The sequence below is a fragment of the Numenius arquata genome, chromosome 2, assembly GCF_964106895.1.
Source record: "Numenius arquata chromosome 2, bNumArq3.hap1.1, whole genome shotgun sequence".
Taxonomy (NCBI): Eukaryota; Metazoa; Chordata; class Aves; order Charadriiformes; family Scolopacidae; genus Numenius; species Numenius arquata.
Genome location: NC_133577.1, coordinates 27,549,696 through 27,572,156, shown reverse-complemented (window position 1 = coordinate 27,572,156; position 22,461 = coordinate 27,549,696). Strand labels below are relative to the sequence as shown.

At 36.7% G+C, this 22,461-nt stretch overlaps 1 protein-coding gene across 1 annotated transcript in view; it reads right to left on the bottom strand.

Moving 5' to 3' along the window:
* SDCCAG8 (SHH signaling and ciliogenesis regulator SDCCAG8) overlaps positions 1-22,461 on the bottom strand; it is a 117,784-nt gene that overhangs the window by 39,638 nt on the left and 55,685 nt on the right. The window contains exons 14-16 of the mRNA XM_074166010.1: positions 11,632-11,759; positions 9,384-9,492; positions 2,545-2,676 (exon numbers count right to left, since the gene is read on the bottom strand). Coding sequence (XP_074022111.1) covers positions 2,545-2,676; positions 9,384-9,492; positions 11,632-11,759 — 369 coding nt within the window. The remainder of the gene's footprint in view (positions 1-2,544; positions 2,677-9,383; positions 9,493-11,631; positions 11,760-22,461) is intronic.

Here is a 22,461-nt window from a genome sequence, read left to right as displayed (position 1 = left end):
CCAAATATTGTTACTCTAAAAGAAATTCCAAATCATCAATTAGATCTTGACCCTTCCACAAAATAGTTATAACAGGGCCATCATACTCTCCTTGAACACAAGTAGTGACAGGGATTTCTTCTTAAACAAACACCCCAATTCCTTATTATTCAAATGCAAATGTTAGTTCCCAAGTTAAGTCAAAATTATTTTGATACAAGAAAGTTTCTAGAGAAAGCCAGAATAAAAACAGACAGAAAATTAGACAGGAACCCACTTTGCAGGGTTGTGTTGCAAAAAGACCAGTGCTATTCATAGCGGCATACAAAGGGGAAACATATTGTGTTAAGAAGTAATCATCCTTAACATTATTTTGTTGTGATTATTAGTATCTGACTGATGGATGAAAATCTGAGGCAAAACACATTATTATTATTATTATTTGTTCTTCTGCCTTTACTAAATAGCACAATCAGATCTTTCTCTTTGAAAATCAGAACAGAAAAATCACTATTTTTATTTGGTGGCAGTCGTTCCACATAAATATAAGGAACTGGGAGATTTATTTGTTGTAGTAGTTACACTTTCTGCTTTTGTTCACTAAGATCTGAATACTTCATAGCCAATTTATAGCATTTGGGAATTGATACTAAATATCTATTACAGTTTTCATATGGAAACTAAAAGTAGATTACACTGAATTTTTAAAGCAGTTTATTACATCAGCCTTTAAGTTATTACCTGGATTTTAAATGAATATAGTACGAGATCATCATTAAAAATATGTCAAAAGAGACCCCTCTTAAAATGCTGGTAAAGTATACTGTTCATGATTCAAATACCTCATAATCTCTGCCATATTTACATATTTTAAAATATTAAATAAGACAAATGCTATCATTGTCCTGTTTTCTCTCCTTGTTGTCAGCAAAACAACAGCAGAAGGTAAGGCACCGCCTGCAGCATGACCACTCTGCTTTCAAACCACTTTCCTGTTCTGGATTAATGCTTTCAATCTTTTCCAGTGTATAATCATTGCTGCTGCAGCAGAGAATGAGCAACATTTTCCAGCAGATCTATTTGGTTCTGTCAGAAGAAAGGTTGTCCTAAAATCTTACAAAGCAGTCTTAAATTCAACTAGATACTAATAATTCTACAGAAAAACAGCTAGAAAAAGAAAAAGAAAAAGAAAAAGAAAAAGATTTAATTCTTTTTTCCCCTGAAAGTAACCCTGAGTCCTCAGTGCATGTCCTCCATATGCTAAGAATTCACCACAAGTAAAAAAAAACAAAAAGGGAGGTGAGATGAACGGAAAGATTATGTGGTCACATAGATTAGGGACACAGTCATAGCATTTTGAATTTCTTTGTTCTCTGAGCTATAAAAGATGATGACAATCCTGGGTTACAGAAGAACAGGATGAGGTACAGACAGAAATCTGAAAAGGAAGAGGGAATAACGGGGCCTGGACGACTGAAAAGAATGTGCGGAAAGCTTGCAAGAAACAAGCTGATATGGACACACAGAGAACGAAGAGATGGTAGCAAAAAAAAAAATTTTAAAAAAAATCAATAGTTGAAAAAGAATGAGCATACAAGACTGGTTGCTTCAATACATGGAAGCTCTGTTCGTGTCAGGTGGTCAGCAGTTAAAAAAAGCAAACAGCATTTTGCCCAGCCAGGACTACCTAGTCCAAATGAAGTTAAACTGCATTTTGCCTTTCACTACTGACAAGAGGAAGCCTGGCTGATTGGATCTGCAGAGTTGCCTCTCAGTCATCTCCCTACTTTATCCTCTACCTCCCCAACATGCTTAAGCTCTTTCCAGTGCCTGTTACACTGAACATGGAGTAGAAAACAGAACAAGAAAGTTTAGATGAACTTTCTGGTACCAGAAAGAAAAGTCTCCACAGTGATCTTTAAGGACATCTAATCCAAATCACAGCACAAGGCATTATCAGTCTGGACACTCCTGCCACAACAGTCTATTAGTATCAGCAGAAAAATTCCATACTAGTCTTGCTGTAGCTGCTCCCAGCTTTTCCTGAGGAAGCTGCTGCTTCTCTGAAAAGGCTAATTGTGCCTAGAAGATGTTAATAGTTCTCTGGCTACTAAGATCTTCAGTAAGATTCATCTGTTTATACAAGTTAAAGATTACTGTGAAAGGTAAGATGGTAAACCCAAAAAATACACCTATTGCATGGCATTACGGAATCCACATCTGTACTCTACATTCATATTACTGAATAACCTCCCCCCGCCTTTTTTTTTTAATATGGTAAGACAATTCATCCAAGTTAGAGCAGAGAACAGCCGAAGCAGCCCACACACATATGTACTAGGCTTAAATTCTTTGGAAGATTACGTTGTTCAAGCTTTCCTTTTATTTATCTCAAACGGCACAAGTAAAAGATGTTATAAAAAAACTTGACAGAATGCTTGGGGAGGGGGAAGGGGTGGTCATTTTCGTAAGGAAAGAGTATCACTTTCAAACAACCCAGTGTCATTTTTATGTTTACACAACACAACAGGTACCATGTACTGACAGATTAACAGGACCTCCTACCTCGACTTCATCCTCTCATGCATTCTCCCATGCTGGATACATTGTTGGTCCAATTCATCATTCCGTTTCTGCATCTTCTCCAATCTGCCATGAAGATACTCTTTTTCCTGACTAAGCTGGTTGATTTCAGATCTACAGAAGTAAAACACAGTGATGATGGATGTTGTCAGATTTCATCCTGCCGCGTGCCATCAATATGTGGCTTCAGCATTTATAAAATTTCATACATGTATATGTAATGCATAAACAGGCTATTACTAGAACTCACAGAAACAAAACACTGTTTCAAATAATCTTAAAACAAAAGATCATGATGCTGAAGGGTATCTGGTAAATATGCCAATGGCAATCAGTCAGTCATGTTAAATAAGATCAATAAATGTAAATTCATACTTGTTAAGAATTTGGGCAGCATTCTGAAAACACATTTCAAGTTGTTTGTTAGTAAAAGCTAATATCCAATTCAAAAATTGCTACTAAAAACTTTTTCAACCTTTACTGCACTGTACAGGTTGAACACTCAATAGTGGTACTGTTCTAGAAACTTTATTAACCTAATCTGCCCAAAATACCATTACACAGATTAAAAAAAATAAAAACATATTAAGAGGAAAGTGAATAAAACCTTAAGAAACAAGGGACAAATCATACAGGCACACCCTACTCTACATAAAACACAGCACAGCCTTTAAGAAAATTAGTCACTTCTAGCAATTCTTATTCTTCACGTGTGAGCAGAGACACCAGATCCATGAATGACCCAGGACTGCTACTTGCTACATCTCTAACCATCAGCCCATGTAGAAACAGGCATGAGCTGTTTCTTAATATCAGGAAAAGATCTCAAATTAAATTGTGATAAAATATACATTATGCACTTGTACAGTTTAACTCTTTGGAAAAGGTTAATGAGAACATGTCAGAATCTGCTATACTATCAGAAAGTAAGAATCAAAAGCAAAGCAAATTTGTTTTATGGCATCTGCCACTCCAGATCTTGAGGTTAAAAAGCTTCAGATATATCTTTAAATCATAAACTTAAATATGCTGCAATTACAGCAGATAAAGATACTTTACCTTCCTGGCTGTTATAGAATGCAACAACAACTGACATTCTGAAAAATACAACAAAGCACAGTGGGGGGAAGGAATACTCCTCCCTCAAAAACATGTTGTTACACTGACAAGTCAAATCTGAAAATGACAACATAATCTTTTCATGTTTAAATAGAGAACAATACATGACATCATCTGTGAATTTAAAAGAACTTAGCAAGAGAAATTTTGGAAGAAGACTGTATGTAATTGAATATAGAGAGGGAGTTACAGCTCTATTAAGGAACATCACTGACAAATACATCAGAATCGTGCTGATGTATTTGTACAGCAAACTTAAAAGCACAAGAATTTCCTGGACAGGTATGTAACAGTGGGCAGGATGTTATAGGAAGGTAATGGAAGTCGAATTTTTAAACCAATCATTTAACAGAAATACTAGTAACTTAAATGTCAGCATTAACAAAACACTCTCAGTTGGACCAATTGTTATCACACAGTACGAATGCAGTCTGTTCGTGATACTGGTACTGTAAGAAAGACAATCAGTGGATAAAAGCAAAGATCCACTGCAGAGCAGCTCGACAGAGACCTGGCGTAACAAAGCCCAACCAAGTGGTAACAGGGACTAAACTCAAGATTGCGTTCCTTTTTTGCCAGCACAATGCAACAACAGCATTTGCCATGTGGGAATACTGTACATTATCATGCTTGTAGGGTTTCCCAACTGGAGGATCCTGCTTCTTTTTCTGTATTTATATGTGGCTGTCTCATTCATGGAAACAGCAGAAGTAACTTTCAAGGTGCTAAAAATCTCAAAGTTTTAAAGGGACTCATTTAACTCTAGCACATTTGAAGGTGCCTGAAGTATTTCTGGAAAGATCAAGGGATTCAAATCATCCAAAGTCAAAATGCTACTGAAAACTACAATTAATGAAACATAAGAAAGTACTGAATGAATTGAAAACACAAGTAGCATGATCTCTAATCTCTAAAATATAGCTCTAAATGCCTGATGATCTGAACCACGTTACTCATGTTGTCTTCTCCTCAAACTTCTGTAATTACAGTTGAACACAGCAAAAAAAAAAAAAAAAAAAAAAAATTCCAGTTAAAATATTATTTACACAATGTCCCTTCCAAGTAAATATCTAAGAGTTTGACCACCCAGATTCAAGTACTGCATTGCACTGAGATATTGGAGGGCAGCACATATGCAGGGCAGAATGCCTATTAAGGTCAATGTTAAAAGGTTCACATCTTGGCATTAAAGAGACAACATCAATCCCAAAACAAGACTGCACAGCAAAAGGCTTCATTATCATCTGACAAAGATTCCCTCTGCATCTTTAAATATACCACTCATCCACCTCAGTTTCCAAAGATTGAGCAGTTAATTCTATACGGTATTTAAATAACTTCAAAATTGTTGGGCTAAACCCCCTCCCCCCCCCGAATTATAATAAGTTCAAACAACGGTACCAAACATGATAGCACATTTATACTAGGAGTAGCAATTCTACGCAACCAGGGATAGGACCAGGTCTCCATAAATGCTTCTGAATCACTCTGCTCCCAGGCTGTCACAGCAGGGTTGGGAGAGAAAGAGAAGTGCAGATGCCAAAGTACACAGTCCTGAACTTCAGAGATAGCCCACAAGTAACGCCAGGGACAGAGGTAATTTAGAAAAATCTGTGCACTAAGCACTCTTGCCTGATGGATCCAGAACAACTAAAGGACACTAAAGGACACAGCATGAACATGCTGATGTGGCTGCACAACAGCTACTCTGTAAGTAGTAAGCCATGGTGGACTTAGAAGAAACTGAAGCGTGCAGACGTTTGGAGTTTGGTCATCTGAGCTGGACTTTGCATGGACTTGCACTTCTGCAGACTCAGGCTGGCCACACAAGTCATACGGTCAGTTTAATGTATCTGTGTGTGCTCCTGGGATCTGATAGACTCAAAAGACCTGTATGAAATCAATATTATTTCAAAACTGCATAGAGCAAAGCTACAACAACACAGGAAAATGAAAATGTAAAATCATGCTTGTAAGTAGATGGGTAATAGGTTTTGCCAAAAATCTATTTACTTGTCGCTGCATTAAAAATAATTGATGATAACTGGATGGGTAGAACAGGGACAACAACAAAAATAGACTTCTGAATATACTCTATATTTCTGAATCTCTATCCTTCTGAATCCATTCAACTACCAAGAATGCCTCAACTATAACTTTTTATATAATAAAAACAAATTTAAATCTTTACCTACTATCCTTGCTGGAAGAGCCTTGAAAAAAAAAAACCAACCAACCTACCAACAACCAGGTTTCTCCAAAGCATTCAAGTACTGTCGGCAAAGAACCAGGAGATATTAAATAGTCACAATTCAAAGTCAGTCTCAGGATATTTTCAGGGTGAGCTGATTTTTGAACACTAAGGTGGCAATGCTGCCTTGACTCATCTGAACTCATCCACAGTGCTTTTTAAGCACTGCCTTTTCCTCCTCAAAACCAATTGTTTACTTGTACAGCAATTAAATACATGCTCTAAAATTTTTTCTGCTGACACAGTATTGTTGCATATAATTTTAATGACTGATCCTTCAGACAGACTGTTTCACATCTTCGTATGGCCACCTTTAACAAACATTTTGCTCCTGGTATTGAGCACAATGACTGCAGTCAACCAAACATGCAGAAAAATAGTTCAGCTGGGTGTGTGTTCTTTACTTCAATTAAACTCACACAGTTGGATGCCGACTGTTGCCAAACCAGTAATATAATTTATACATTATAGTCCAAACAGTAAAACTACACTAAAAGTCATTTAACAATATTTATAACACCATAAAATACAGTGTTAAAATATATGAACTGCAATATGTACCAAAATTATAAAATTTGTTTCTCATCATCAGTGATTAAAACCAGGATCATTGCTCTAGCTTCAATACTCACAACCCTGGTGACAGATTAGAATTCAAATCTTAATGATCAATTTACAATTAACAAGATAGAAGTGAAACAAATTAAACCAACCATTATATATAACGAGACCCAATGGACTCCCATTGTTCCCCTTAATTACAAAACGCAAATCACAAATACACAGTGGGTAGTGTTAAGCATTAATCTACAACCTAGAAACTCAGACAGTGACAATCAGAGAAAAAAAAACTGAACAAAATAACAGAGAAGAAATCAACAAAGGACTATATTTTTAAACATGCCTATGCATACAAAAACCTTCACAGACCCTGTCTTCTTTCTGCACAGCTTGAGGGGTTTAGAATTTGTCTGACATTGTCTTTCTGAAGCTTTTCTAATCCTGTGTAGGGGCTAGCTCACAAAAATGGCTCCAGCTTACATATGAACAAGAAAACTTCAGTTTAGATTTCTCAGAAAATCTGTATTAAATATAAAAAAAATATGTGCAATTCAGAGGGGTCCCACTGAAATTGTGCAAGTGTGTAGTTGTCACAGATAAATTTGAAATGCTTCTTATTACAAATAGGCCCTTTACTTCCTACCAAAACCTAAAAAAATTATATAAACTTACTCTTGCATATGTTATTAAACAAGCTTGAGTGTTTTTCCAATTGACTAATGGTATTGCTAGAATACAGTTATTTCTTAACCTCATGGAAACTAGGGCACAAAGATTCTAGAAGTATAGCAAGAAAATACACATCCAGGTCCAGAATTCAGTTTATAAGTCCAAAACCATGGAAAAAACCTTCTCCATGCAAACAAGGCACACTGCCGCTTCATGATCTGCTTTTATTAATGTACATGAGAACTGAGTTATAAAATTTTCCAAAAATTATTTCTTTTTAGAAGACAAAGTTATATCATTCTGCCCCAGAGTTGTGGTTCTACACTATATCCAGTGACACTGAGCATGAAGATTGCCTTTTGGAGAGATACTACTGAAAGATACATACTGATCATGCATTTAAAACTTTGCCGAAGTAATTTTCTGCATCTGATCTCCTGATCACATCTCTTTTTGAAGCCATCTATTAGTTTACCATTTTCCACCACCTCCAGTTCCACCTTTCTGTTCTCGCTTTCACAGGTTTTCTTTGTCCCTACCTATCTCTCCATTCCTGTTATTGACTGCAGCAGCTCCTGCTCCAATGAAGGCAAGCTCAAGCTATTTTAGGGCCACTTCTCAGAACTGCTTTCATACATTCTTCTATACGAATTCTTGTGCAAAATACCACTCTATGGAGATCCAAGAGGGCTCCTGTTCCCTTTTTCAGGTTCTCGACACAGTCAGCTAACGCTGCTAGGTGGAGAAACACTTGGCAATCTCTGCTATTTATTTTCAGAGAATAATGTGTTTTCACAGTATGTTTTCTGTCTTTCCTTCATCCTTTTACAGTTACTAGCCTGTGACTGTGAGCTCTAGCAACAAAGTCTGTGTGCATTTTTATTGCTGGAATAATAATACGATTTGAATCTATTTAGATTTCATACTACTTTAGAAGAGGAGCTCTGCTTTTTCAGAAGAAAAAAATCTGCTTGCTTTTCTCTCAAGAACCCATCACAACACTTGCAAGGGAAGATCGCTTACATTTCCTCAAGTTTCTCATTTCTTCCCCAAACACTCTGGATGGGATTCATCTCCCAACTTCAGCCACTTAACAGCTAGTCAACACTTTATATTCAGTGGAAAGTAGGATGGGCGGTGGAGGCAGTACCTGTGGGAAGCATCATAGATTTTATATATATATATATATATATATATATATATGTCATCTACTTATATCATTCCCCTTTGACCATTCCTGGAAACAGGATACTGGGATAAATGAGCTCTTCTCCTGAGTGAGCGTTGCCCCTGTTACGTTACCTCAACAGGATGATTAAATCCACCCTGCAGCAGAAGAATCCTATCTCAAAAACCGATTTCATCTTTGCTGAATGTTCTCCTTACTTCACATAAGCCACACGAGATGAATCCTACACTTAATTACCAAATTCACATTGCTTGAAATCTACAGAAGTTGCAGAATGCCAACACACCACTTAAGTCCTGTTTACTACTCTAAATATGAACCCTGCAGAAAGTTTCAGAGACCATTTTCACATTTAAAAACGTAAAATCAAATTGTTTACTAGTATAGCACTATAAAATTCATAATTTTTAAAAAAGAGATAGTCCTGTCCTATAAAACTTTTAAATAGATACCTTTGTACTTTTGTATTTATTTAAACCAGTTATTGCTTCCAGGTTTTGTTCTGTTTCTGAATTTTTAATGGCTTTGTATTTAAACCTGCTATTGATTTTAACAAGAGCACCACATAACAAGCGGTAGCAGAATCAAAGCTTCAATGAGAAATAATTATTTCAGAGATAATTATGAATGGAGCTTTAAGTAAATAATTAAACCAACAGACTACAGTTTTGAGAACTTTAAATATTTTGTATTTTTCACATAATTTCAGATAAACTCAAATTGTAGCTCTGTTAACAATTTTCCACTCTTCACATTAAGAATATGAGTATCAGAAAGAAAATAGTATGCAATTATTACATTGGAATTGTCTAAGAATTTGGAAGTAATAGCTAGAAATATAATCTGAAAAGTGAAAAATTAGAATTATCCTGGATAAAAATCCATCCATGTTTCTTAAGTGGCACATACTATATTGAGATGATGTGTAATACCTGGGACAAGATGAATAATAATAAATATTAAAATACAAATAAAAAACTAAGGAAGCATGTCCTAATAATAAAAGGGACAGAATAAGAAAAATATACTAACCTGTGTTTTTCTGATGTTTGTTCCAACTTCCTTGCCAATATACAACATTCTTCCTTTAATTTTGCTATGAATGTATTCTGGGAGGTCAGCAATGAATCCATTTCATTTACTAGAAATTATAAAATGATAAAACTAGAAATTTATTTTACCATGATATAAATTTATACATAATTTAGAAATAGTTTTATATATTCTTAATTTCTTTCCCCTAGTTCCTTCCAGTTTGGGTATGCTTTTTAAACTTCAGCTACTTGGATATGGTATGATGACATCATCGTTCACCAAAAAAAGGCTCTATGTCAGAATAAGATAATGTAAAATGTTAAAGTGATGTTACCACTGAATCAAGGTCTTGTTTGAGAAGAATCACGATAAGGACTACATATCTAATTTGGTGGTTTTGCTTTTTAGCTGGAAATTCATTGACATTTCTGGGAGGAACAAAATTGGCAAGCCACGCCTTAGCAGCCTTTTGGTTGCTCAACTAGTGCAGAGCATACACAAGCAACCCAAACACTCACACTGTAGACTCGATTCATTCTCTCCTCAAAAAGCAGTTCTTTTATTTACTGGGTCCTGTGCTTACTATGATTAATATATATTTTTTCTCTTTAATGATAAGATACAGATTTATTGTCCAGTGATAGCTGCAGTGAAACCACTTCATAAATTAATTTTCAGTTACTATCAGTTTGGGCTGCACCAAAACTCATGACCTAGAAATAAAGAATCTTTATTCTTTCAAAAGGAAGATATTGCAAAATTATGTTTCTTGATTTCTGCTTTTAAAATCAGAGAAAGAGAGACCATTGTTACCCAAATTCCTTGTATGTGTGTAGGGTCATAATACACAAGGGTTTCTTTATGTGCATAATAAATTACTATCATTTTCAACTCCTTCTAATCCTACTAGAGATATATAAAAACAAACTCAGCCTTAATGTTGTTTCATTTTTGTATACGGGGACAATTTATGCTCCAGGAGGGTAAATTACACATCTCTTGTGCAAAATTACACTTGGTCATATGCAGATGTGCTGGCTAGAGTAGAGAAAAAAGATTCTGATTCTTTTCTTTTCCTACTGTGTAGGCAGCAGCCATAATGTAGCTGTTTGCATTCTCTGAACACATGGAAAGGTCCTCTAGTACTGTGATAATGCTGCAAAAAAAGCAGAAAATCAGATGCCAGACGTAAACGTGCCTGCTACCTCAGGTATTATCTGACACTGCTTAGGATTAATACAGACTATATCATTTTTCTAAAGGTACTGCAGGACTGGTGGGTAAAAATGATGTTTTATTAAACATATGAATATGCCATGTTCCATAAGAACTGAAGCTCCTTCTTCTTTCCATGCTCAGGGGTTAGAGATTTCCACTCTAAAAATTTCTTTTTCTTGTTTAGAATATGTACCTTTATTTATGTTGTTGGCACAGTACTTCACAATAACAAAAGGCTTTTTTTGTTTGTTTGGAAAACCCATTTTACTTCCAGATTAAAGGTTAGAAGTTATTGATCAGCTAAGTCAACGCAATGAAGTCTCCTATTATGAGAACCTGAAGTATGCAAAGGATTAAACATCTTTCTTCTAGATTGAGGGTGTGTGTGTTGTGGGGAGGGGGGGGGAGGGGCACATGGTAATGCTAAAAATGTTTGAGGCTGCAAAGATTAAATAAAGGAACATATCAATTTGGAGCCAGTGAATTACATCCAGCTGCGACAGTGAATTAAGAACCGATTAATGGCTAAAGCTTTTCTCCAGTTTGGATGCCGAAGCAAACTCATTAAGCTTTTAGAGTAGCTATAATGTGTGTACTGTGGGAACTGTTCAATGCTATTCAGGAGACTTTAACTGTAAGCTCAGAGCGTTTCCCGCAGAGCTTCTGATGCTATTTTCTTTATATAACATGTGTGCCTGAAAATCCAGCCAAAAACAAGCCCTTTGTTTTTCTACTTTGTTGTGGTCTCTCTCAGCTTTACGTTTCTTGAACACAGGTAAATAAACTCATAATCCAGATGGTGCAACAGATGTGAGAGCAGCACTCTGAAATCAACAGACAGTGGGCAATACTTTCCATTTTCTCTTTTAAACGCTAACTAATATGTAATTCGGAATCTCCGGTGTAGTTAGCATCTGCTCCCTTCGGCCAGCCAAAGGTTACAGGTGTTCCTGATGTCATTTCACAGTAAGGCGTGGGCCTGGCTTGTGAGTGAGTGCCCAGGCTCTAATCTTTCCCTACCACCTACCAGTTTTCTCATGCTGGGCCTCCATTTGCTGCATCTTCTGTGTCAGCTCCTGCTCTCTTTGCTGGGCCTGAAGGGCTCGGGCCTTTGCTTCATTGCTAATGCTTTGCTGAATGCTCTCTTTCTCCAATCTATAAAAAAAAAACAAAACAAATAGGAGATAAAGAAAAATAAAATCACATACTGAAGATGATAAATTAAATAGGTAAACCAGCACATTCAATTAAAGCAAGCAAAAAAATTAGCTGGCCAAGCTTCTCATATTAAACATTCCCCTCCCACTTCATGTTATACAAACTGACCTTTGTCTTACAATGTCAAACATTCTCCAGTGACTAGTAGAAAATGCATTAAAAATATGATCTATTTCCTGAGCAAAAATCAGCCTTTCAGACAAAAATACATTTTCATTTTTGCAAATTTTAAACTTAACCTCTTTTCCATAAGGAAGTTCCCCAGCATCCACTTTGCATTGAACAGATTATTTGCATTTTCTTTTAAATGCTATTTATTTAATTCTGCAGTGAAGCTTAGGGACCTGACCCTGAGATGGACTGGTTCCCAGTGAACCAGCAGGAGATAAGTCAATGGGAGCGATTGCCACAGCGCTCATAATACAGCTACTCTCTAAAGCTTAATGAGTTTTCTTAAGCAACCAAACAAGTTTTAACTATTAATTTATGTAAATAGGAGATGAATACATCCATTACAATAGAGAAAACTGTTAGTATAACAGAGGCTCAGCCCCTTGTGGTTCTGCTCACTGGGGGGTTGTACAGGAAGGTCTAAAGCCCAGTACTATTATCGAAGTACACAGGCAAGAGAGCAATTTACTTGACCAGATATGCAAGATGGGGCAACCTACTCCTGAGGCAAAACAAATGCTAGACTACCACACTCCATTGAAGCATTTTATTTAATGCAAGCCAAGCAAAAACAGCGTGGAAAATAAAACCCCAAAAAGATATATGCATATAAATTAGAAAAGGTCTTAAACTGCAAATTCATATCTAGACTTTCCCAAAGGTCGTGAATATTTATCTGGTGCACACTAGGATCCAGATTCAAAATTTCAGTGACTTCACACGTACAAGGATTGATTTCTAGATTTCAAATGACATATATGCACATAGCTTTCTACTGAAACTACATATAATAGCTTGGGATAGGTTTCAATAAGGTCTTATAAATGGGTTTTGTTTTAGAGATAATACCTATTTCAGGGGACTGCAAACAGAACACAGGCATAGATCACATAAGGATAAAGCCACATCTCATGTGGTTGCTGCACTTAACCTTTGGATTGGTGCCTAATAACCCATCCGAGATATTGCAATATCTCAGCATGACACACACAATGTTAAATCTTCTCTCTTAAATTTACCCCAAAGCAATACAAATGGTGGGTCACATTACACTAATTCCTGGTCCTGATGTTGCAAGCCCTACCTTAGGCAAAACTCCCTTTGAAATCACAGGCAGTTTTTTCTGAGGTAAGACTGAGAATAATTTGACATAGAGAATACATTTAGATAGCAAGAATATTATAGCGCTAAGAAAACAAAGCACATTTTTCAAGGAAATTTCATACATTGAACTGCAATTTATCACATCATTCTCAGAATTACTTCATAACCATATTGGGGCTATCCTAAGGAGTGATGCTTGCATTATTTCCTAAGTGTGAGCTCCAAATATGGAAAGCATTACTATGAAAAATCTTTCCGTATTTGCAGGGAATCAGTCTATTTAAACCCCTTCCCCCCCTTCCAAACATCTTTTACCTTCAGACAGTTGTCATGAGCACTGTTCTGCTCAAAAAAAACTCAACGCACCAGCACCTAACACATCCTCCAGACGCTTTCAGCTAAAGGAAGTGGCAGTAGCACAGTATTTTATCTGATAGTGTCTTATGTGAGATGGTTGTGTGCAGTTGGGTGCTGGGCTGTCATCTGGCACACAGCTGGCTGGCTAGCATTCTGCTGGGGGTAGCCTTCAGCATGTATCAAGCTGCACAGCTCAAGCTACCAAGGCAAGCCTGTAAAGGTCCATTCCTTATTGCTAGGATCCCTCCTGTCAAACACATGCTAACAGGCAAGTTCCAAATAAATGGAGAATCTACTACAATAAATGGAGAATCTACTACCACCAGAAACACTCTCTTGCTAAGGTGATCCATCCAAAATAGCCACTCGCTTGCACTAGTAACTGTAGAGAGCAAACTAGCAGGAGCTCAGAAACCATGGATGCATGGAGTTCCCTATGGCTGAAGTGTATGTGGGGTGGGTGAAAACAGATGAGTTTATAGAGTGGATAAAAGCTCAACTGTAAGACTAGGAAAACACAGGTAAGTCTTATGCAGAAGGGTAGCTGACTAGTCTCAATCTTAGCACCTAGAAAAATTTGGGATCAAGGCATACCCAGTGTCTGGATGACACACTCACATGAAGAGCTATATCTGAGGTGCCTAGAGCTGCCAAGGAATGAAAAAATCCCCTGGAGCCAAAGCTGTCTAAACTGAGTGGCAAGTCTTTCACCCACACCTTGAGTTGACACCTTCCCTGCTCTCTAAGTCAAATCTCTCTGTCCCCCTACAGAAAATTTCCACAACGCATTTTACAAATATGAGAAAAAAAGAAAAAAAAAAACCCAAGCAATCAACAAAAAACCTCATGGGTAAAACATGCAGAAGGCGGCCCAAGAGGTTTCAGGAACTACTGGTAACATTCCTGCTACAACCAACAAATATTGCAGGAGTTATAGGTTTGACATTGGCTGCTTATCTGCAGCTACTCTGAATTCTGAAAGAAGGGGAGCTTGATTTAAGAAAATGAAAAGCTATGGACTGTTGATCAGTTTTACTAAAGCAGAAGTATTGAACTCATGGTAACTTTCATTTTTGTGCCATAAAGTCAGAAGCAACCAAAGGCTCATTCACACAGAGGGAAGCTCAAGCTCTCCTCGAGCCTTGTTCTGAAGTGCAAGTTTTCCGCAATGATTTTAGTTCTAAGCACTGATGGTTTTGAGCCTGAGTTATTGCTGTCAAGAGCAGCCTACGTAGTTAACTCGTTCACATCTCAATGAACTGGATATTGGTTTGCAGTGACTGAAAGCTACGCTTTCTAAATATTCTTGACAAAACACAGGGCACAGTAAAATACAACACTAGCAAACCTTACAAAAACCCTTGCTGAAAATGAAGTGAAAATTTACTTTGACCTCAAAGCTAACATAAGAGTATGCTGGCTGAATTTGGGCCGAATTTAATAAAAAAATCAAACCCTTTCCCACCACTAACAAACAAAAACTGAATCACAGATCCATTTTCAATAGTAGACTGTTCTCTGCCAAATGGCTTTCCAGTAAAGAAAAAGGAAGGTTGTAAAGACTGGTGATGCGCAAGTCTTATTTGACATAAAAAATAGGTGATCGATTTTTGACTGTAAAAGAACAAAACTTTGATAAAACTTTGAATTTCACAAAGCAGTTCAATTGTAGGTACTTCTGCAAGAGCTTTTTTGCCTTGGTAACAGTAAAAATAAAAAATGAAAAAATACAGGATGAGTCTCAATGCAGAATCAGGCCTCTGACTGGAGGCTGCCAGTAAGTCTTCTGACAAAGCAACTATGAAGAGAAACAACCATGCTTCCTATATTGACTATTTGATTTTTCCATGAGATCAACATGTGGCACTTTGTAAAAAGCTAATGGATCCATTAGTAAGGACTATGAACTTAATTGGACAAATTAAAATATTCTAGCAATTATCTCAGTTCAATGGCACACAAGAGGTTATCCTGACTTTATTTTTGACACCTTAATTTCTTATTAATTATAGTTGAAAATGTAAAAATATTTTAGACTTTCATACATACTTACTTTAAACTGGACTTCATAAATTATTAAGGCATTTGAAGTTCCAAACATTTGAGCTATCTGAACTAACAAGACTGTTAGTCTAAACAACGACCAGTCCTGGAACTCAGCATCAACACTCATATTTGGGCAGCAAGAAGACAAGTAAAACATAACACTGATGGTTTTACTACACGTCTGAGTGGTTGAGCACATACCTCTTTCCAGACAACAGGTAGCCAAGTGGGCCAGCACTGTGAACTACTGCTCAACAGATCTTGTCAGAAGAGGGAAAGCACTCAGCTGAGGGCTCCCTCAGCTCTTCCAGAGGAAAAGGGCTTCCTCTCCCAGTACTTTACAAAACAAAAGTGTAGCACAAACTTCTATATAACAAAAGGAAAAAAAAATTTTGAGAAGGTACCCAAGCACGTTAATTCCCAGTATCTTTAACAAAATCTGGCCTGCAGGCACTCAAATCAATTAGAACACTTTTGGAAATAAGACTTGAAAGCCTACGTGTACTAGGAGCCCTAAAGACTTTAGCCAATAGCTTTGGGTACAAAGGCCCAGCAATGTTTTGTGCAGTCTACTTTGCAAGCCCTCCACAATACAGGTCTAGTGGACTGTCCATTACAAGCAGCTTTCTGAACCATCTTCTCAGAGGTTATTTCATATTATTATTTCAGCCACAAATGTCAAGGGAAGAATGGAAAACCAGAGTACATCTTTGCTCTTCTCTCAGGCAACAGGAAAATAAAACAACCCACAGCAACATTCACAGTAAAAAAAAAAAAAAAAAGACTAAAACTTGAAACAAGAGGTCACAATACCTATCCTATTCTGTAGGGGGAAATATAAAAAAAATGCAGTGTCTTACTTTACTATCAGAAAGCATTCAAATACTGCAATGATAAAGGTCATAAAAGAATGTATCTAGAATAAGATCATATGTTGGGTCAGAACACTTCACAAATTCTTCCCTCTGTCCTCCATATGTATCGCATAACTATGTCATACACAGAAGGATAAGGGCTTGTCTTTTTTTCAGGTCACCAGCAAGCCTAAAGGTTGGTCTCCAAATATGAAAAAAAATGCAACTTACCAAGAAGTCATTCTCCCCGGGAATTGTCTTAAATAATATTCTCTATTAATGTAAAACTCCTAAAAGTGCTTTCAGACTTGCCTTTCAATACAAAAGCACTGCAGTATCCTATCCAGCTATTTATAATGGAGAATGTGTTTACAGCATTTTATCTCATGCTATCTGAAGTCTCAGTATTTTCAAACATTTCGGTAAGGAAATACAGCACAGTAAGACCCCAGATTCTGCAGGTATATAACTAAATGCTGTTTTTACGTGTTGCTATGATTCAAAATTATTAATTTCAACACCTAAATTAACAGACGTCTAGAGCATATACCTTGCTCGTATGTTCAGATCGAGTCAATAATAAGATTCAGGGTCACAAGATTTCTCCCTTTCCCTTAAGTCAGGTTTCTAGGAATCTTGTTTAGCATTGCTGGTTATTTTCTTTGTAAGGCCTATGCATTTTCATCTAATATGTCCTTTTTAATACCTAGGACAGAGGACATAGCTGGACAGCATTTCCTGGTTTCCTCTTATAAAACATTGTAGATTTTTTGCCATCCAATTTTTTGTAATAAAGGTTTTGATTTTTTCAGTGCATGTGTAAATCTGCCACAGCATGTTTGGACTGGCTGGTTTTTACGGCTCTTGGTGCATCTACAGGGAAGAAGGAGAGGCATGAAATGAATGTTCTTATGTAAAAAAAATAAATAAAAAAAGATGCACACGTGTGTGCTTGTGCAAGAATTATGTAGAAAAACCTTTTAAAAGCATCATGATCAGGTAATTTCTTTAAACCTCTCCAAGGAGCTGAAAAAATTGCCCTTCCTGTATCCCATTGTGGGAATTACCCACTGAGTTGCTCTTTATGTCTGTTTCTGGGAGCTGAGCGGATGCTGATTCTGGAGCCGGCTGCCAGGTCTGCTCAGCAGAAAGCTCAAGTTTCTGGAAACTGCCCCAGCCAGCACACTGTGTTTGGTGAGCTTCAGTACAAGTCAAATTTTGCAGGGACCTAATTCTTAATTTAATTGGTAGATTTGGAGGACTGTGTCATTGTTAAGGATGCATGTGGTCCTATTTGTGAGAATTGAGGCATTAAAAAAAAATAATAAAATCTTAATTTTTGTTTTTACAGTGTAATTTGCCTAGTTACATTAGGTGAGAGATACAGAGAGTTTCCTAAAATAATGAAATGTCAGAATTTTGCTCTCATAATAACGTGAAGCAGAAGCTACTACAAGCAATTAGAAAAGTTATGTAAAGGTCAAGGGTTTAAAAGTGGTAAAAAATTAAGCATTCAAATTGATTCAGCTCTTTAAATATGGATCTGGAAAGTTAGAAGATGCTACAGAAATAACTTTAAAGTAGAAATACCTTTAATGTATGTTAATGAACCAACCAAACAAAACTTTTTACTACCCTACCTGAGAGAAAAAGCCTGGAAAAGACAGCTCTGCCAAGCTACTAATACTTCACAAAAAACACCTCAAAAACCAAGAAACACTTCTGGGGTAGAAAACATAACAGATTAATCTCTGTCCATGTTTCCAATTTTGTTAAGAGACTAAATACAATTATTTGACAAATTAGCTTAAAACTATTTTCCCCCAATGCAAATAATTACCTAACTGCGTCCTCATTCCCAGAATCCAAATAATGTCAACTTGTTATACTACATTCTATTTTTTTTCTGAGAATTTCAATTTTACTGAAACTGAAATCAGTGCATATGACTTCCTTGTTCCCACTGACATTTTCTTCCAGCTTTCTCTATTGCAGCTACACCATTAGAACCACCTTATAATCTTAATACATATTTGCACTTTATATAATATTAGGAGGTCTACAGAAACAATAAAACACTAAGTCTAAAACTTCCACTTTGCCCTTTACATGTTGAGGCATCAGAAAATGTTATACATTAATGGCTGCACATAAAAGATTCCTACTACATTTTTGAGTAATTGTTGTACTTGAAAACTGCTTCAAAATTACCACTGACTGAAGATACTGATGGGCACGAAAAAGATGAAAAGTTGTAAGGGCACAGGAACTAGAGACACAGAGTGTTACTCCTATCAATGTTTATGATGTAAAGAAGCTTGGATATAGTTAACTTGAGTATATACATAACTGGTGGAATATTCCATCTCTACTTTTATCTACTAGGTTTATCAACAAAATGAAAGGATTCATTTTCTTACTTGAAATTCAGCATAAAAGAAAGAATTTGCAAACACCTAGCCTATAACATGATTTCATTCTTTTGGTGTTATGCCTTCAAGATATCCACTGAAAACTACCAGTTCCTCAATGTAGACAATAACTACTTTTCAGTCCGGATAATCTTCCGTATACCAAGTCACAGCCAAATATTATCATTAACTGTCCTCTATTTCATTGTTAAAGAAGAAAAGAAGTGTCTCTAACAGTAATTAACATCTCATATTAGGTCAAATATACTGACTTAGAACCAAAATATAATTTTTCTGACACCTCTATAAGCCTTGACAGCAAGATACGTACCTTGTAAGTAAACACCCATCTTACAGTGCTTATTACCATCAGATCGTGAGCTAATTGGCTGATAAGTCCCTATAGAAACAGACAATTAAGTACAGAACAGAAGTTGCATGGGAAGATGCAACATGAGAAGAAGTGTTTTTTATGAAGTCTTGGTACGTAGCCCTAAGTACTTCACAGTACTGCACCCCTTTCTCTGGAATATTCTTTCTACCTTTGTTCCACAAGCCACTTTTACAAGTGGCTGAATGTTGAAATGTTTGCTTTCCATAGAAGATTTGTACAGGCATTTACTCTGTATACACGAAGTTATTTAAATTATTTGCACTTTATTTTAAATAAAGGAATAATTTTCTTGACTTAAGGTGATTCTTGAATTTGGCACCAGAAGTCTCTTACGATGCAGCCTGAGGACAGATTTAAGCCAGCCTAAGGCAACATTGCCAGTATAAGGTGCAGTCTCTTCATCCTCTTAGAATTAGCACTCATGCAACTTACTGTGAAAGAACAAACGATTCTTTTTCAATCTGATTAAATCCCTGAATCACCTGATCATAGAGGTGTGTGTCTTCCAGTGTCAGCACAAGCAAGACAGCCACAAGCCAGACATAGCCACATATTACCATTCTAGGGATGTGCTTTTCAGCAGCAGCGTAGACTTAGACCAGCTTCAAACAATTAGGACTCCGTACTCCAAGGCTCAGCTTGCTAATATAGTAAACCCAACCATCAAGCTCCTACCATTGAATCAAAAAATGATGCAGCTAAATGATGCAGAGACCTGATCTGCTATGAACTCACTCTGCCAATATAAATTTGTGCAAAAAACCAATGTTTTTGGTACGTTAACTTTGTACCAGCAAGCTTTATGCTGAATCAGGTATCATCTGTCCTACTGCAGCTGGCATAAAGTCAGCATAAACACTGCATTGCATGCTCTAGCTAACTCAAGAGGAAAGTGACTGTGTGCTCACACCTGATCCGGATCAGATCAGCACAGCTGAATGATCCAGTAGATCACAGATGCACTATGAATGACTGCTCAACAGTCACCCACATTTTATACAGACATTAGGTTTGGACATGCAACCTGCAGTTCAGCTCCCATAGGCCTGATACTTTGAAGCTGTTAACTCTCCCCAACTATTGTTGAAGTTGAGAAGTGAGGAACAGTTCTCTCTGCCTCCAAAGGACCAAGCCTCACGTGAACAGCTTGGGAAGAAGCAGAACAATTTGACAGAACAAAGTGTTCTTCAGGATGACAATTTGAAAGACAATATTTGATTTTGAGGGAATTTGATCTAGGGTAAGCTAGACTTCTCCCCCATCCTAGATACCACATATTCCAGCAAACTGACTAACTTGTGACCAAAAGCAAGAAAGATGAGAAATACTGTGCTGACATTAACATTGTACTTGATCATTGTTCATTTCGTCTAGATATTAGAGACACATCCCAATAAAAGACATGTTTATCTACCCACATATCACAGGAGCTCGATATGAACAGGTGAGTTAAAAAATAAAAATCCAGCCTTATATGCCTTTTATTGTTTTGGTAAGCTGTGGCATAATTTTTGTATTATCCTGATTGTAACTGTCTGCACATTAGCATTAGAAATAATGGACAGGCAGCGTAACAGTTGAGGATTTTGGTGGCTTTTTTTTTTGGTCAGGTTATAAATCTCTCTTCTTTATGCTATAAAGAGTAAGGGAGAAACGGATTTCAATAGCAACTTTAAAACGAAACTCACAAATTACTACCATTATGTTAAGTGCTAGATATCCCACTGTGCAGTTTTGCTTTGTGAATTTTTACCTTCTTCCATGCACACTTTTAGCCACTGATCGCACAGCCTTTCAGTGTTTTCTGCCTTTTCCTTTAAATAAACTGGCTCTGGCTCCTTCCATCTGGTTCCCCTTCCGTCAGCAACCCTGCACCTGTTCACACCTCCTCTCCTGTTGGATTCCACTGAACATTTCCTCCTCTGCCAGGGCTATTCTGGCACTCGCAACCTTTCTGTCATTCAATCCATCTGTCAGAAGTGAACTTTGTTTACCGCAAGCTTCTGCTTTCTTCTTCAAGAAGCAAAGCCCCTCAAGGTCATTGTCAAATGAACTGTCGGTGTGGATTTAAATCCACTTCTGCTAACCAGCAGAAGATGAACTTTTTTACAGTCCTGTATTTGTGCAGATCGGTTTGGGGTATAGGAGAAATATTACAGAAGCAAAAGAATAGATTTTATCATCATTTGTTAACTCCAACAGCTAATGTGTTTTTCTTCATACACGTACCTTCTTACAAAGACTGGCATAATCTGAGAAAGACTTGCAGAGCTATGCAAAGTAGTGGAAAAGGCTAATAAAAATATTACCAATAAAATAATGAAAGCTTCCGACTCACATTTTAACACAGTGTAACAAAGATATTGATTAAAAATGCAAAGAGAAAATGGGAACAGCTGAGTAAGTTTACAATAAAACCTTAAAGAGGCCAACAGCATTCTCTGTAAATTACTTAATCTGCAGCATCTTTTCTTTTTCCTTTTTTTTTTTAAACTTACCTACTGATGTTTCACATGCAACACTGTTTAAGGGGGGAAAAAAAAATCCTGAATATTTTTTCCTGTTTTCAAGCCTTGTAAAACACACATATGCAACTCCTTGTTAAAATACTGCTTTCCACATTGAGACAAATTGTAAAGATTCTTTGTCAGGGGTGAGACTAAATGCATGTTGTCAACAGGATACGTTATTTTTAGCAATTCCTGTGCCCATATTTCTTTTCAGGAGTACATTCTGATAACCACAAGCTCCTGAATTATTAACTAACCTTCTCAACAGTCTCATTCTTCTAAAATAAGAAATACCTTTCAATTTCACTGAATACCTTGGGTATCCTTTAGAAAAAAAAATAAAATCTTTCACCAAGATTAAATACAGTACCAAAAATAAAATACATATTGTAAGTTTTGTATGCAATTATAATGAACCACGCATTATATTACCCTTTTACCAAAAATTAATTTAAAGTAAATCTTTCTGGGAGCAAATCCAGGAGGTAATCCAATCTCATTAACAGAAATGCAGTTGTACTTATGTTAGGGCTGAATTTGACTCTAATAAAAATTGCATTGGCAAATACTGCAGAAGTTTAGCTGAATAATAACTTAATACTGATATATCTCTTATATGGGGATTAGTCCCTGCATTTGTTGTCTGATGCACTGATCTTCTCCCATAGGATACAACATGCAGGTCAACAAAAGCACTGGAAATACAAGAGGAACTCGGGAACAAAAAGAACATGCAGCAACATCCCACCTAGCTACAGAGAAACTTTTATTCCCCTGTTTGGTTTAAGCCCT